A 15,619-nucleotide genomic window follows, 5' to 3' on the forward strand; every position below is an offset into this window, starting at 1 on the left:
GAATGGCGACCACGTACCGGAAGACGCAGTGTTGGTAGCCCCCCTCCAACCCCCCAAGATGGACCGACGATCTGGTCAAGATCGCCGGAATACTTTGGATGAGGGCAGCCCTACACTGCCCTCATCCAACGTATTCCGATCATTGTGGAAATCTTTCGGGGAGACCTTTGTCCAGCCATGGCCGTCTTTCGGTTGATGATGATGATAGTTACAACGGTGGCTTGAAGTGAAGTACTGTCTCGACTTACCTACTGTGTCCACTAAGCCTTTTTCTAAAAACTCTTAATACACCCAAAAAATTGCGTCTAGCAGCAGATACAGAATTGAATTCAATGCAGCGAAAACTCGCTAGGATTCCATTCAAAATTTTGGGATAAAATGTGGTCAATTTTGTTCTAATAAAGATACAATTTTAACATTATAATAAAATATTTATTTGAAGTATAATTATTATGATTGCAGATCAAAACTGAGCAATGATTCTTACAATGACCCCTACCAAAAACTGACTGAAAAACCTATCGTTAACATCCATAGCAACACAATGGGACCCAACTCTCAAATAAAAGTCTGCGGCTATAATGGCATCCATATCATACAGGTGGACGGGAACCCTTCCAAGACTACTTATTTCTTTGCAATTTTTTCATGTCTAATTGGGTAAGTAGTATTTCAGATATTTCTCCAATGCTCCGCCAGCTTCCTTTTGATATAACTAGAGGGTTACAAGTTGATCAACGACTGATAGTACGGTTTCCGCCATGGCAATTTCCTGGTAAACTTAAGAGTTGGCCTGGATATAGCGAACACCACACATCTTCACACATCCATTGGTTGAGCTTCTTGACAAATTTCACAAGTGGACCATCAGCTTTTTACTGGGTGCAGCATACATATCTACTTTCCCCCATTTGCTCTTTCTTACATTGCTTCTTCTGTGTATCAATGATATATTGAAGGCCAGCAACATGATATCAATGCATGATGCAACGCAAAATCATCGAAACCAGTGCAGAAGGAAAATTTTATTGTATTCTCCTTTAATAAAGTCATGGGCCAACACAATACTTATTTATTTTTTTGATTTTTATATGTAAAAATAAATATTTATATCTTTTCAGATGCTGGTCGTGCGCATGTTACCGTAACAACTCTGAACCATATTGTTCTTAATGATATTCACACAATTTTGTTAATACTTTAGTTGTTAAGGGTTACTTTAAGTGTAGACATAATGATCTTTCGGTGTTGCTGATTGCATAACTGGATTAAATTACTAAGGCAATACTCCTCGACAACTTTATTAACTTCGTATTGGTAATTAATCATCATAATCGAGTGCTTTTAACGCACAAAAAAGGTGGAATGTGCAAACTGCGATAGACTTATTAGTATCGCGTAACGTAATACATATAATCACTGTTAAATTTTAAGTATCTATCGACAAATTACAAGTAAAAGAACAGTAGCGTGTCTCAGTGGTCTCCTTAAAATTTATACTTACGCAATGTCAAGGCGAAACACTAGGGTTGATACATACAAAAAGATTGACGACGCGAATGGCGCGGCGTATAATTTAACTAGGACAGCGGCGACCAGCCTCGAATGCGTACGGCGTGGCACTCAATAGTTTTGTCTTCCTAGGATTACTTAGCGACCGTGTAAATCGTGTGTATGTGTGAGTGCGTCGAATCGAACGCTAAAGTATGAAGTAAACGTACTGTGTTATTACTGTGTTTTGCTATTGATAGCATTTCGATAAAATGGTTTATTGAAATAACAAAATATAATAATCGACGCGGACCTATTTATATTTCTCTATCGTTATAGGCTTGTGTATGTGTATAAACAAGAATTAGTGTTTTTGTTAATTGTATTCATAACATACCTATCACATATATATATATTCATGAACATTTCTAAGAGATACGATTATTAAAAGATTATAAGACTAATTCCTGTAATGTTTTTAAATGTAATACCATAGCAGTAATCATCTAGGAATGTTGCGCGGAATTCACAAGAGCGTTTGACCAGTCCTTAAAGATGTCTTACTTATGTTTCGTTCTTTATTAAGACTATATTACTATATATATATAGTCTATAGTAAGACTCATATTTTATCTTGCTTACTTATTGCTGTCTGCTTTGAATTATAATTAATCGTGCAGTAATCTGCACGATTCATTTATGTACAATAAACATTCAAGTTAAGCTCACTTAGAATTAAATGTTAAGGTGTATCCTTACTTAATTGAACTTGTTTAACACATAATAGCCTTACATTTAAAAATCTATGGAACTTATTTTTGTATTCGTTGTATATTTTTATATTTTGATACATAGCCATTGTAATAATTTGAATTAAATAAAAATTATAGAACTTTGTTTGTTTTATGTTATCGCACTTGGAATCAAATATATATTTTTTATGATGAGAACTCATGAGGTAAGCATGATAAGCTATAGCTATTGTATCAGTTACTGGTAGCCGTCAGGAAAGGTTTGGAAATAATTTGGTAAATACTTTACCATTTTTACAGTGTGGCGAAAGTGCTAGTTTTCACTATAACTTACTTTTCAAATCCTTCTGTAAGGAATTTGACAGAATTTTTACTCCAATAACGGTTAGAGCGCTTTTGCACTACGTCTGATGAGAGTCCGATCCGTATCCTTGAAAAAACAGATCTAGAAATCTCGGACCGATTTCAGATATTTCTTACGCACGAGTCCGCTCTCTGATCCAATTCCAAGCAATTCAGGGGGCATTTTTTAGCATACGACATATTAAGCGGGGCCACACCGAAGCATTCACATTGTTGATCATGAGTTCTTTCGGCAATTTCTTGAAGCTTAATTGGGACAATATATATTTACCATATTTACCAAGAGAGATTTAGATGACCAACAATAAATGCAGGTTTTAGGCAGATGTTTGACGCCTGGAAGTGTCACATCACGAGTAAGGTATATATTGTGCTTTGTCCAAAACATTTGACTACGACCACAGAAGAAGAACTACGACTACGAAAGAGTTCAGATAATCATTGAAAACGACAAACGGTCTTCGGGTGAACCTGTAGGAATTGGTGTTCCGCAGGGTTCTATTCTCGGTCCTTCTGATTTTTTTTTCATTTTATATTTACGATTTACCCTTTTATTATATTATAACACAAGAACGCTTAAAATTTAAATTTATACACTTTCAAAATAATCTGATCAAAACAATGACAGTACTTACATACAATATTGTATATTTTATTAAACATAGTGCAAATTTCAAATACAAATATTTTATTTTGTCTCAAAAGAAAACGTATTATACAAACAACCATATACAAGTTACTACATACTCATAATACCTACTACATAACATTCATACTTAAGTTTGGTAAATGCATCTAGACAAGTAGTTGTTACTGCTAGGACTTCTTAAATAAACTAGGTACATACAGACAGTAGGTTTATGTGAAACAGACATAAAAGCTTGTGCCTTTTTCCACAAAATAGCTAATTTGCTGGAGAGTAGGTATGTAGTTTACATTATGACAACAATCGTCTAGGATATTAGTACTCCCCGTGTATCAGTTAGTTATTTCGGCAGTTAGTTCAGTAGATGATTCCTGATTCACATCTTTGGTATGTTACACTTAATTAATTAACAGGATGTCTACAAATTAATAATTAAACACACTACATTAACAGCACAGTTTCTAATAAAAATGGTGTACATTGCGCAAAATAATCTTTACTTCACTGTTGTATCAAAATTAGATGTACCCTCAATAAAACAATAAGTGTGTTGATACCGACTTGAATCGACACAGTATTAGCAGCAACTAGAAGCCTCAAGATGCAGTTATTAGTTTTAAATTATAATATTTTCAATTTTTTTTAATTCTTTTTTTTGTCATTATTTTAAGTGGATTTTATTTATTCATCCTTAGGGAGATTTACTTACTAAGAAGAGTCCTGTAATGTTTTTAAAAGTGTTACGTTATAATTTCTAGCAATTCTTCAGTTTCTCTGTAGTCTTTCGTTAGAAACCAGTTTTGAACTTCATTTTCGAGTTTATTAATAGTAATTTCAAAAATATTCAGATCATATAATTATCAAGTTCTCTATATAATAAATTATATAGAGAACTTGATAAGAAAGGGATTTGTTCATTAGTTAATTTTGTTATTATGACGTTATGACACTATGTCGGAGCCTTTTTTGGTTTATTTGGTCACGTATTGTATTATACAGGAGTTGATTATGTTTATATAAAACCACATGTTAAATATACAACTGTCTCACGATCATTAGTCTGTTGTCACGGTACAGCTGCTTTGTGGGGTGCCTAAATCGCTTAAAAAACATAACTTTAAGTAAGTCTTTGGGTCCGTTCTATACTTATTATGTATGATCTAGGGGCGCCTACCCATAAATTATTAGCGATTGGACCAGAGATACATAAATCTTTTTAATAAGTTCCAGATCAGCAACATATCGTAAGCTTTTAAAAATGTATTTTAGCTTCCAAATTCTACTTGTCTGATTATAGGTATGCATGTCCCATCTCAGGTGTCTATCTGATAGACTCCTAAGGACTTAATATGGTCAGCTTTTTCAAGATTTGGACTGTATTTTAATCTCATATTTCTCATCGGGACTGTTTCTAGTTGAAATTGAAAAGGGGACGTACTTCGTTTTGTTTACATTTAGGGTCAGTATATTAAGTTTCAGCCAATTAGCTTCTTTGCACTGTCCTTTTTCTGCTATTTCCTTAACGTCTGCCCATGAACATCCTGAAAATATTAATGCAACGTCGTCGGCATATGTTGAAATGACAGTGTTAGGTAGTTGCATGTTACAAAGCTCGTGTTAATGTATATAGTGAATAGCGTTGGCCCGAGTATGCTTCCTTGTGGAACTCCACAGTCAACAGTGACCTCGTCACTTAGATAATTGTCAATTTTAAACTCTTTGTTTGCGTTTTGTAAGATAGCTCTCAAAAAGTTTTAGTTGAAGACCCCTCATACCAATTTGCTCTAGTTTGTGCAAAAGGTTAGGAACAGAGACAGTGTCGAATGCCTTCGTAAGATCCAAGAAAATGCCCAAATTCTTTTTACCTGAATCCAGTTTATTGACTAAATCATAAATAATGTTTGTTACAGCGGTAACAGTTGATTTTTTGGGTCTGAAACCAAACTGATTATTCGATAGTAAGTTTTTACTCTCTAGGTATATCATCAGCTTTTTGCTTATGATTTTTTTTATGATCATGAATAGTGCAGGTAGCAAGAAGATTGGACGATAGTTCAAAACACTATTATTGATGATGATATTCCGTCACATCCTGGAGTACTTTGAGATTTATGCGAATTAATTGAGCTGATAATTTCTGATTCAGTTACAAGAAAAAGAGCAAACGATGATGCAGGCGTTTGATTAGGTATTTCACTTTCTTTTTTGGACATTAATTCTCCTGAGACACTAGTAGATATATCTGCTGCAAGGGAGGATCCTACTGTGGCAAAGTATTTGTTGACAATATTTACAGACTCAATAAAAGAAGAGGCTAAGCTGTGTAGTTCCTTACATTCGTTATTTTTACCACTACCTATATTGCAAATTTGTTTTATGTTATGCCACATATCTTTAGATTTATGTATGGAATTATTTAGTAATTTTAGTTCATATATCCGTTTGGCTGTTTAAAGGATGGAGTTACACATATTACGGTACTGTCTATAAGTTTTTTGTAATTCACTGTCATTAGGGGCTTTACGGCACTTTATATGCAGATTGTTTCGCATCCTGATTGATTGTATTAGACCTGGGGTTATCCAGGACTTTATTTTTCTTTTAGCGCTCGCAACTCTCTTTAGCACAGTATTTTGTTTGATAACATTTATACGTAGCTGAGAAACCTATTCCTTGCTACATCAGCATCTGCAGAATCAAGAATGAAATTCCAATCCGTGGCTAGTAGCTCTGCTAGAGCAAATAGAATGCTGGAAGACCTTCTTGCGCCGTTCCTTCTCTCTCAGAGCGCCATATTTGCGAAATTGTGGTAGTGTTTGAGCTGACACCAAAAAAAAACTAAAGGAGTAAATTTTGGGACAAAATAGCACAATTTGTATATTTGTTTATATGTAAGCCACCTACTATCAGTTTTTTTTTTTTGTTTTGAGAGGAGGAAATACTGTTACGTATTTACGCCCCGGAACGGGGCGAAATATGTCGGACTCGAGTGTCCGCGTAAGCGGACGCCCCATACCGACTAAAACCTCCTCTGTGCTGTTAGCAGCCCTGGCTTTCACAGCGAAGTAGGACGTGGGCCGTGGAGGCCGCAAAGACTACGCAACAACAGTCGCGGGGCGTCTCCTAAGGATACTCGAACCTCAGACCGGCTGTGTGCTTGTAGGAAGGAGAGAGAATGAAAATGAAAATGAAAATGAAAATGAAAATGAAGGTGAGATGAAGATGAAAAGATGAGAAGAACACACTCGCCGGCGAGTGTGGTGATGTTTAGTGTAATGTATGTAAGTGTATTTTCTGAACCAGTTGCCTAGTTCATCGACGGCGGCTTGAAGTACTTTAATGTTCCTGCTCAAGGTTGATCGGTTCAATAGAGCGGAGCCAAAGTAGAGTGCCGTATCGTCAGCGTACTGAGCGAGCTGGACACTCGGAAACTTGGGAATGTCGCTCATGAAGAGCGAGAAAAGAGTGGGAGAGAGGACTGAACCCTGTGGCACGCCAGACCTGATGGGTCTGGGTGAGGATAGGGTGCCCTCTACTCGATATAGGAAGGAGCGATCAGTAAGGTAGGCTCGTATGATGCGCACGAGCCTGTCTGGCACTCCCAGTTGATACAGCTTGGATACTAAGCCGTTGTGCCATACCTTGTCGAATGCGTTCGCGACATTGAAAAACACGGCTGCCGTGGTAGCGTGAAGTTGACGCCGTACGAGAATGTACTCGGTGAGTCGGTGAGCCTGCTGGGGACACGAGTGAGCGGTTCTGAATCCGAACTGTATGTCGGGTATCAGGTTGAGCTCCGCGATGTAATGATTAAGACGCGCGAGAATTAATCTTTCGTAAAGTTTCCCGATCGAGTTAATTAAGCTAATAGGCCTATAGCTACTCGGATTAGCTTTAGGTTTATTGGGTTTTGGGATACCGATAACAATGGAATCCTTCCATTGTTCGAGGAACGCACTATTAGACAATAGAATATTAAAAATGGTAACCAATAAAGTAATAAGAGTCGAGGGTAGGATTTTAAGAACCCTATTGTTTATAGTGTCAGGCCCCGGGGCCTTCTTGGAGTGAAGCTCCTTAATGATTAGCTTCACCTCTTCGTAAGAGGTGGGTTTTATTACATCGCCTGAAGGGCTCAGAGCGGAGCGACGTTCAACTTCACGATCAACTTCGTCAACGTGTGTCGGGTCGGCTGCTGCATTTGGAGAGCACTGACTCTCCAGACTATCGGCGAGGCATTCAGCCTTCTCATCGTCATCGAGCGCCGGCTGCAGTCCCGGTCTGTCCAAAGGAGGCATGACAGTGGGCGGCTCCTGTTTGAACGCGCGAGGCAGCTTCCAGAAAGCCACATGTGATGGCTTAAGGTTGCCGAGCAAGCGGTCCCAACATTCGCCGCGGAGTTCCGCGATACGTTCCCGTACCACCCGCTGTAGGTAGCGGAGGTGGCGCCTATTCTCGACCGACGGATACCTGTCGTAAAGTCTAGTGGCTCTTTGCTTCTAGTTCCTGACCTCTGGAGGCAGGTTTAGGCGGTGCGGTTGCATCGTCGGAACCTGCCTAGAGCAGGCGTTGATCCTATTCTGTATATGTGACGTCACATGAGAGATAGCACTGTGAGCCGTGTCGACCGAGTCGATGACGTCCGGTATAAGGTCAAGGTCGTCGGACTTGATAGACTCGAGATCCTTTTCCAGCCGTTGCCAGTCGATCACTGTTTTCGTCGGTGGTTGAAAGTTAACCGGTGGGCCTAGATTTAGGACGACGGGCCGGTGGTCTGACTCTAATTCGTGAAAAACCTCGATTGAATTTACATTGAGCGTTACGTTCTTAAGTAACGCAACGTCTAGAATGTCGGGTCGGTGCGCGACGTTATCCGGATAATGTGTTGGTTCGTCGGGTGCTATTACTGAAAAGTTCAGCGTGTCTGTCAGCGAATCTAATAAGATTCCGTTTCTATTTGTGGCTCTACTGTTCCAGCTGGAGTGTTTGGCGTTAAGATCGCCGCCCACTATGACTGCAGCCCCGTGGCCGAGTAATGCTTCTATATATGTGTATAATACTTTTTTGTTGGGCGGAAGATAAGCTGAAATAACAGTGATCGGCTGGTGATTCGCCATATTGACCCGGATGGCAGAGGCCTCGATGTTAGTGAGGACCGGAGGATCTATAGGTATACAGTGTAGAGACCTTTTAAAATAAATGAGGGTGCCGCCCATACGGGTGGTGCGATCATTCCTGACTACGTTATAATTAGCGATACGCGGATCGCGTATACGTGGTTTTAGAAATGTCTCTTGCACTAAGAATAGGTCTAATTGATGTTCGTGAGCGAACTCCTTCACCAAGTCTAGTTGAGGCTTAAGGCCTTGGGCGTTAAAATACGCTATACGGAGCGTATGTGGTTTAACCCGTCCGCTTACGTAATTAGGCATCGCGAATGTTTTTATACTTTCGCCCTATATCGGTGAGGGCACGGAATGTTTTGCCGTTGTCTGCCATAACTTGCAGGAGCGACGGCGGGTCTTCCCGGACAGCATCGAGCCTGCTGGCCAGGGCTGTGATTTCATCAATGTCGAACAGCTCTAACAGTTCGAACATGAAGGCAAAGGTGCTGCCGCCTTTGTTACCTGTTGCCGCAGACGCGGGCGCCGGTGGCCTCGGTCGCGGGACCGACGCCGCCGGGCGGGACGCTAGCGGAAGCGGCAGCGTTGGCAGCCGGAGGAGACCTCGCCCAGGCGTTTACCTTCGGAGGCGGCGCAGGTTTGAAGGTCGGAGTGAACTCCACCTTCTCTGCTCTGCCTTGCGGCTGGCGGCGCCCTGGGTGACGCTTGTGTTTGGGTGCCTTGGGACACCCGCGATAGCTCGCGGGGTGCCCCTTCTCCCCGCACAAGACGCAGGCTGGGGGCTCCGCGCATTGCGCTGGTCGAGGGCACTCCGGCGTGCCGTGTTTTCCGAGGCACTTCACACACCTCGGGGTGTGTTCGCAGTTGCGTGCCGAGTGCCCGTATAACTGGCATCTGTGACACTGACCAGGCCCCCCGCGGTTGCGAGGAGCTTCGGCCCGGATGCCCTGAAGGGAGCAAACCGATTTAATATTAAAAATTTCCTTTCCCTCTTGCGTGAGGTCGAGGACGACGAGAACCATGTTAAATGGTTGTTTGTTGGTGGTTCCGCGCATACGGTGCACCTTGTGTGCAGGGTAACCCTGCTCTTTGAGGTCCGACAGAATGTCGGCCTCGTCTAACTCTCTGGGGACGTTCCTAATAACGACCCTCAGACGCTTCTCCTCAGGCAGGGCGTACGTGTGGAAACCCACACTCAGCTCTCTAAGAAGATATGTCAGGGCGCGGTGGTCCGCTACCTCTCTGGTCTCTAATTTGATGAGAGATTGGTACGCCCTCGCCTGGAAGGAGAGCGTCTTCGGGATCCTATTTTTGATAACTAACCAGCGGCCTCGGTCTCCTATAAAAATAGGAGGCGGGCGCTTGGTCGGAGGCGGTACGCGGGCTTTAGCGGGCGCGGGCGCGGACGCGGGAGTGGAGCCAGTCGTGGCCGCGGCTTTCGTGGCGGGTGTGCCATCAAGAGAAGGCGATTCGCGACCGCGCTTCTTCTTGCGACTGACGGTGATGAAGCCGTCAGCATCTGAGGCGACACTCTCCGCTCTCGACGGTAGAGCGGTTTCCGGCTGGGCCGGTGAAGCACTGGAAGCCTGAGGGGCTTCCGTGCGGTCAGGACTGACCGCTGGGACCTTAGGGGTCGCCTGCGCGTCAAAGTACGCCTGAAGGACAGGTGGGCGGGCTGATCGGGTGATCACCTTTCTCGGTTTGACCGAGGCCACGGAGCATGCGTCGGAGTCATTTCCTAATTCCATTTCGGATTTCCCGTCGGAACCCAAAACGTCGGATGACGAGTTATATTTGCTGGATTTCGCTTTAATAGCGGCATCCACTGTCTCGTTGATTGTTATTTTCATTAGCGGAGCGATCTTCTCCGTAAGGAACCTATCAAGTAGAGCGCTGAAAAAGCCCTCGTCGGCAACCATTGGTGAAGATGACAACCATGGGGTTGTCATATTTTATAATAGGTTGAGCGGGCAACAACCCCCGCTGCCCGAGTCAGGCAGAGGGGGAATATAATAATTAAGTGAACAACTATAGTTAAGTTGTACACTTGCACATTACTAAATAATATTAATAAAAATAAAGTATGCAAAATTAAAAGAAATTAATAATAATAATTAAGCCTAAGACTTAGCTTTGCTGGATGTAGACTGGCTGGGCCGGAACCCCGATGCACGCTGTGCAGGCCCCCACGGAGAAGTCACACACGGCACGATCTGCAACACACACGATTAGCGTGCAGAATCGCGAAACACAGCACAGGTGCTAACTAACACGATCGTAAAACCGGGTAATTAACACAGATAATAACTAAGCTACGTTCCGCGAAGGAACGTTACAGGTGCGAGACTCAAAGAGTCCCGAACAATAGCGCGCGATAACAATAGCTGGCCCAGGTGGCCTGAGCAGATAGTGCGATAACGCAGGTAATAAAAATATTCGAAGGAGGACAGATAACGCGGCACGTGTGCTCGCGTTGCCTGCCTGAATCGAACTATTACTATCAGGTGTGCAAACATCGCAGGATGGTCCCGGTCAGCTATAACTAACATTATAACTTAAGAATAGTTCCAGTATTCGAAAGTTACAATTTGGCTCCTTATTAAACTGTGTAACATTTAGAAAGGACATCATATTACAAATAGAGAAATGCTGGTGATTTTGATCTCAGACATCAGGTAAGTTGTAGTCACCAATGAAACAGACATGTCAGGGGTATATAAATCAAAAATAATCTCTAAAATATTCACTATATATCTTGGAGCTAGTAAGCGATGGAGACTATGTGGGAAAAAGAAGCAATGGATCTAAAATATGATTGCTTTTATTTTCTTCACTGTCACTGTTAATAATCAATGGTACGGATATAGCTTTAGAATAAAATGGTATTATAGGGCTGTTAACTATAGTCGAACTTAGCTCACTTACTTACTTACACTTACGCTTAGTGTGATCTCATTGTAATTTGGTCTGACAATGGCATCCATGAGAAAACCATAAAAGTCTTAAATTTGCTATACAAACGTATAGCAAAGTGGATGATAAATTAACGAATAATCGCGCCAACCGATTTCGATGATTGTATTTTTATTGGAAAGGATAAACTTCAAAGATAGTTTGGTGAGAGAGAATGGTTAGCTTAAGAGAGTTTGGTTAGGTTTGATTACGGAATCAATGACAAAGTAGCTTTCTTACTGCCTGTAATCAAATTGCAAAGCGCTTTCGTTCATTGCTGCATTAAAAAATTAGTATATCTATACATATTTAGACAAATTACTAGTGTACTTCTGGTTCACTAAAAATCAAAAAAAAATAACAAAATAACAACCGCCTTCAAAAACACTATTTCGAAACTATAGATATAATATGCACTAAAAAGTATAAAAAATAATTGCGTATTTTTATACAATCTTATCTATTAATCTAATTCTAGTTACGATTATTGTAATTTTTGGAGTCGGTGTCATCCGAAATAGGTTTGTAACTAAATACATACATAGTTAGTTAGAGTTGAAATGTGCTTGAGTTGTGAGGAGGCGAGAGTCGAGAGCGGGTTGCGGCGGAAGGACGCCGATTCCAAAAATGACAATAATCGTAACTAGAATTAGATTAATAGATAAGATTGTATAAAAATACGCAATTATTTTTTATACTTTTTAGTGCATATTATATCTATAGTTTCGAAATAGTGTAATCCACGTGTTTTAAAATGCGGCTCTATTTATGGGGCTCGGTGCACGTGCACGTGTTTTCAATTCGTGTTGTTTTTACAATAACTTCACATCACAATGTAATTAAAGGATAAATTATGAACGAATTTTAACTAAAATTAGTTAACCTGAATTATTCTCGTTTTTATAATAGGTGTGTTGTAGTATTTGTGCCGATACGGCCATTCTGACAGGCGGTGCGCGCTCTGCACCAGCCAGGATTCTTATAGATTCTCAAATTCAAATTCAAATTCAAAAACACTATTCATGTAGGTCACAGAAATGACACTTATTAATGTCAAAAAAAATATAAAAATATTGTTTCTATTGAATTTACCGCTACTTCGTAAAGGGTTGAGCTAATGAGAAGAAGTAGCAAGAAACTCATTGCCACTCTTTTAAGTCAAGATTTACATTTTAGTTTTTTTAAAAATCATTTCAATTACAATATATGCAAAGTGACGCAACAAAAATACTCAAAAGTCAAAAACTGAAAGGCTTACATGAGTAAGACAAAAAAAGAAAAAAAAGTAAAATAATACTTATAAACACAAGAATTATTGAGTATAGTAGATGCATCAATCCACACATCCCGTAAATAAATAGAGGCATTATGTGAGCATTTCATATAAAATATATAATAACTTTAACTTTAAAGGAAATAATAATAATAAAAAAACACATCAAGCAGACCTCCCGGTAACAAGATCATCCAGCCCCCACGTTAGTTCTTATCGACTGTTATTGTAACCGTAGATTGTCGAAGGTTCTCGTAGAGTTCTCGAAGATTCTCGTAGAGGATTGAGTGTTCTCGTAGATTTCTCAAATATATTTTTAGAGAATTTGGAGGTTCTCGGATATTCTCGTAGAGGATTGGTAGATTTTCGCAGAGTTCTCGGAGATTCTCGTAGAGGATTCGGAGGTTCTCGTAGAGGTTTCGGAGGTTCTCGCAGAGTCCTTGCAGATTCTCGTAGGTTGTTGTTGACCTGCAAGTATCGAAAGTTTTTCTGAGTAGTGCATCTGTTATCAACTTAAGTTCCTTTGTTGTAGTTACATAAACACAAATGCTATAATTATAACTGAGGGTTCTCAGTGGTTCCCGTAGAGTTCTTGGAGATTCTCATAGGTTCTCGTAGTCTTCTCATTGAACTGCAAAAATATAAAGTTTTATGAGGCTTTTCCTCCGAAAAGAGAGAATCTCCATTCTCGAAGAGTTCTCGGAGGGTCTCGTAGAGTTCTCGGAGGGTCTCGTAGAGTTCTCGGAGGGTCTCGTAGAGTTCTCGTAGATTAATAAAAGGTTTTCATCAGGATGTTTTGAATTATAGAATAAAACTGTTCACATTGTGTATTCATCAAGAGTCCGTGGTTAGCACAAGTGTGTAACGTGAGTAGGTCAGAGGTAACACGCTCCAGACACTCGTATGCATCTGTGGTGTGTACGTGTCGAATCACAATTCCACAAGACTTCCCAACGGTATCTCCATGGTTGTCTTATGGATACATGATGAGTTCGTGGTTATCCAAGTTTATGACATGATTAGCTCAGAGGTACCACACTCCAGATATTCATACGGACCTGTGCCGTCGACGTGTATACTTACGATTCCACAAGGCGTCCCAACGGTATCTCTGATGGATACATCAAGCATACGTGGTTATCACAAATGTATGACGTTTTTAGCCTGAGCTACCACCGCCAGAGGTACCACGTTTCAGGCACTTTTCTCGTAGGACTCCCTCGTGGATTTATAAAGGATATTCGTCAGGTTTTTTGAATTATTGAACTTCCCTTTACTCTGATTATCCTCACACTGAGTCTTAGTGTGGCTGCAGTGACAGCCTTTCTCATATGATTGATGGAATAGTCTGGGTGTGTTGTGCAATAGGATCTCGGTGAGTGGGTAATTCGTTTTCCGCCGTTACGGTCAACACGTAAATAAGCATGTACAGGTGCCATCCTGCAGCACCACGAGCTGACACCAAACTGCATCGTCAAGAGCGGAGTCCGCGATGGAAAATGCGGCCCACGATGCTCCATCCTCCGCTGTAGACGCTATGTATCACGCCAGGCTATGCAGAAAATGCAGGTGCCGCTTCGTAGCACCTCGAGACAGTGACACCATTGGATCCATTAAATATGAAAATAACAAAAAAAAAACAAACGGCTCGAAAATGGCTACTGGAACTGGTGCCGGCATCTTCTCACAGAAACTGAACATACACACTTCCATACCCTTGGGCACACACAGCTCCATCTTCCAATGTGAGTGCGTAGCCATTAAGGAAGCCGCCAGCGCAATATTAAGAAGAAAAGTACATGGCCACAGAATCAGAATTCTTTCTGACAGTATGGCGGTACTAACAGCGCTGCAGGGTACCACCTACAACTCAGCACTAATACACGAGTGTCACCAAACCCTCGTTCTGCACTACGCATTGCAGCGCACTCGTCCCACTCAAATAAAGTAGACTTGAATCCTTTATCTTCGCTTCGGTAGATAAAGCACATAAGTGCACCGACTCCATCAAGAAATGACTTGGTATCCTTCCCATCTGATTTCCTTACTATGGGTATGCTTGCAGTCCTTGTGACCCTGCTTCCAATGGCGTATTGTCGGTCCCTTCTGCTGGATGTTGGTTGGTCGCAGTTGATCAGGCCGTATCCCACTTCTGATGATGAGGAAAGAACCTCTGTATTCTTTTTAAAAGGTGTGACGTCATTACTGTTGACATCTCATTTGCTATCTTGCTGAAGATCACTCATTGGTTCTTCTATAGAAAACTACACGAGTAGGTATTTTATTACTTTCGTTTATTCAACGTTACGACGTCCCAGAGAGGTCCGTACCGTACAGCCCGAGCACGACTGACTCAAGTGTCGACCGTGCGGCTGTATTTATAGGACCCGGCGCACGTGCTAATCCACGTGTTTTGAAATGTGACCGTATTTATGGGGCTCGGTGCACGTGCACGTGTTTTCAATTCGTGTTGTTTTTACAATAATTTCTTATCACAATGTAATTAAATGATAAATTATGAACGAATTTTTAACTAAAATTAGTTAAAATGAATTATTCTCGTTTTTATAATAGGTGTGTTGTAGTATTTGCGCCGATATATCTATTGTTTTGAAAAAGTGTTTTTGAAGTCGGTTGTAATTTTGTTAAATTTTTTTTCCGAACTCCGACCAATGACAGCTGGCAGGTAGTGACACGTCCGATGACGCGATTAAGATTATCCGATGCCGAGCGCGAGATTTATCATGATTAAAAGCGATATAATTACATAACGACTGCACCTATGGCTATATAAAAAATACATTCACGTAGTTTAAAGTATAGAAAAATCAACGTGTAAAATCATAAATTATGTTTTTGAACCCAAGATATTTAAATAAAAGGTTAAAGCTCGAGATTATAGGTAGAAATGTGATAAAATTTTCATTATATTAAGTTTTTATGTAAAATATTAGCGCGCACATTAATAAAACTTGATTATTATTGAAATAGACTATATAACCTATTTTTTGATATTAAT

The 15,619-nt window shown here is 40.8% G+C and overlaps 1 protein-coding gene across 5 annotated transcripts in view; it reads left to right on the forward strand.

Annotated features, from left to right (window-relative positions):
- Nucleotides 1–15,619, forward strand: part of LOC126973797 (uncharacterized) — a 106,503-nt gene that overhangs the window by 32,984 nt on the left and 57,900 nt on the right. The window contains exons 6-7 of one of the 5 annotated variants that reach the window (XM_050821123.1): nt 463–660; nt 1,122–2,387. The exons of 3 other annotated variants lie outside the window; for them this stretch is intronic. In XM_050821123.1, the coding sequence (XP_050677080.1) occupies nt 463–660; nt 1,122–1,173 (250 nt within the window). In that variant the 3' untranslated portion in view covers nt 1,174–2,387. Of the gene's footprint in view, nt 1–462; nt 661–1,121; nt 2,388–15,619 lie in introns of those variants that run through there. One more of the 5 variants, XM_050821124.1, reaches the window with a different exon arrangement.

This window comes from Leptidea sinapis, chromosome 30 (assembly GCF_905404315.1).
Source record: "Leptidea sinapis chromosome 30, ilLepSina1.1, whole genome shotgun sequence".
In the NCBI taxonomy this organism is placed as follows: domain Eukaryota; kingdom Metazoa; phylum Arthropoda; class Insecta; order Lepidoptera; family Pieridae; genus Leptidea; species Leptidea sinapis.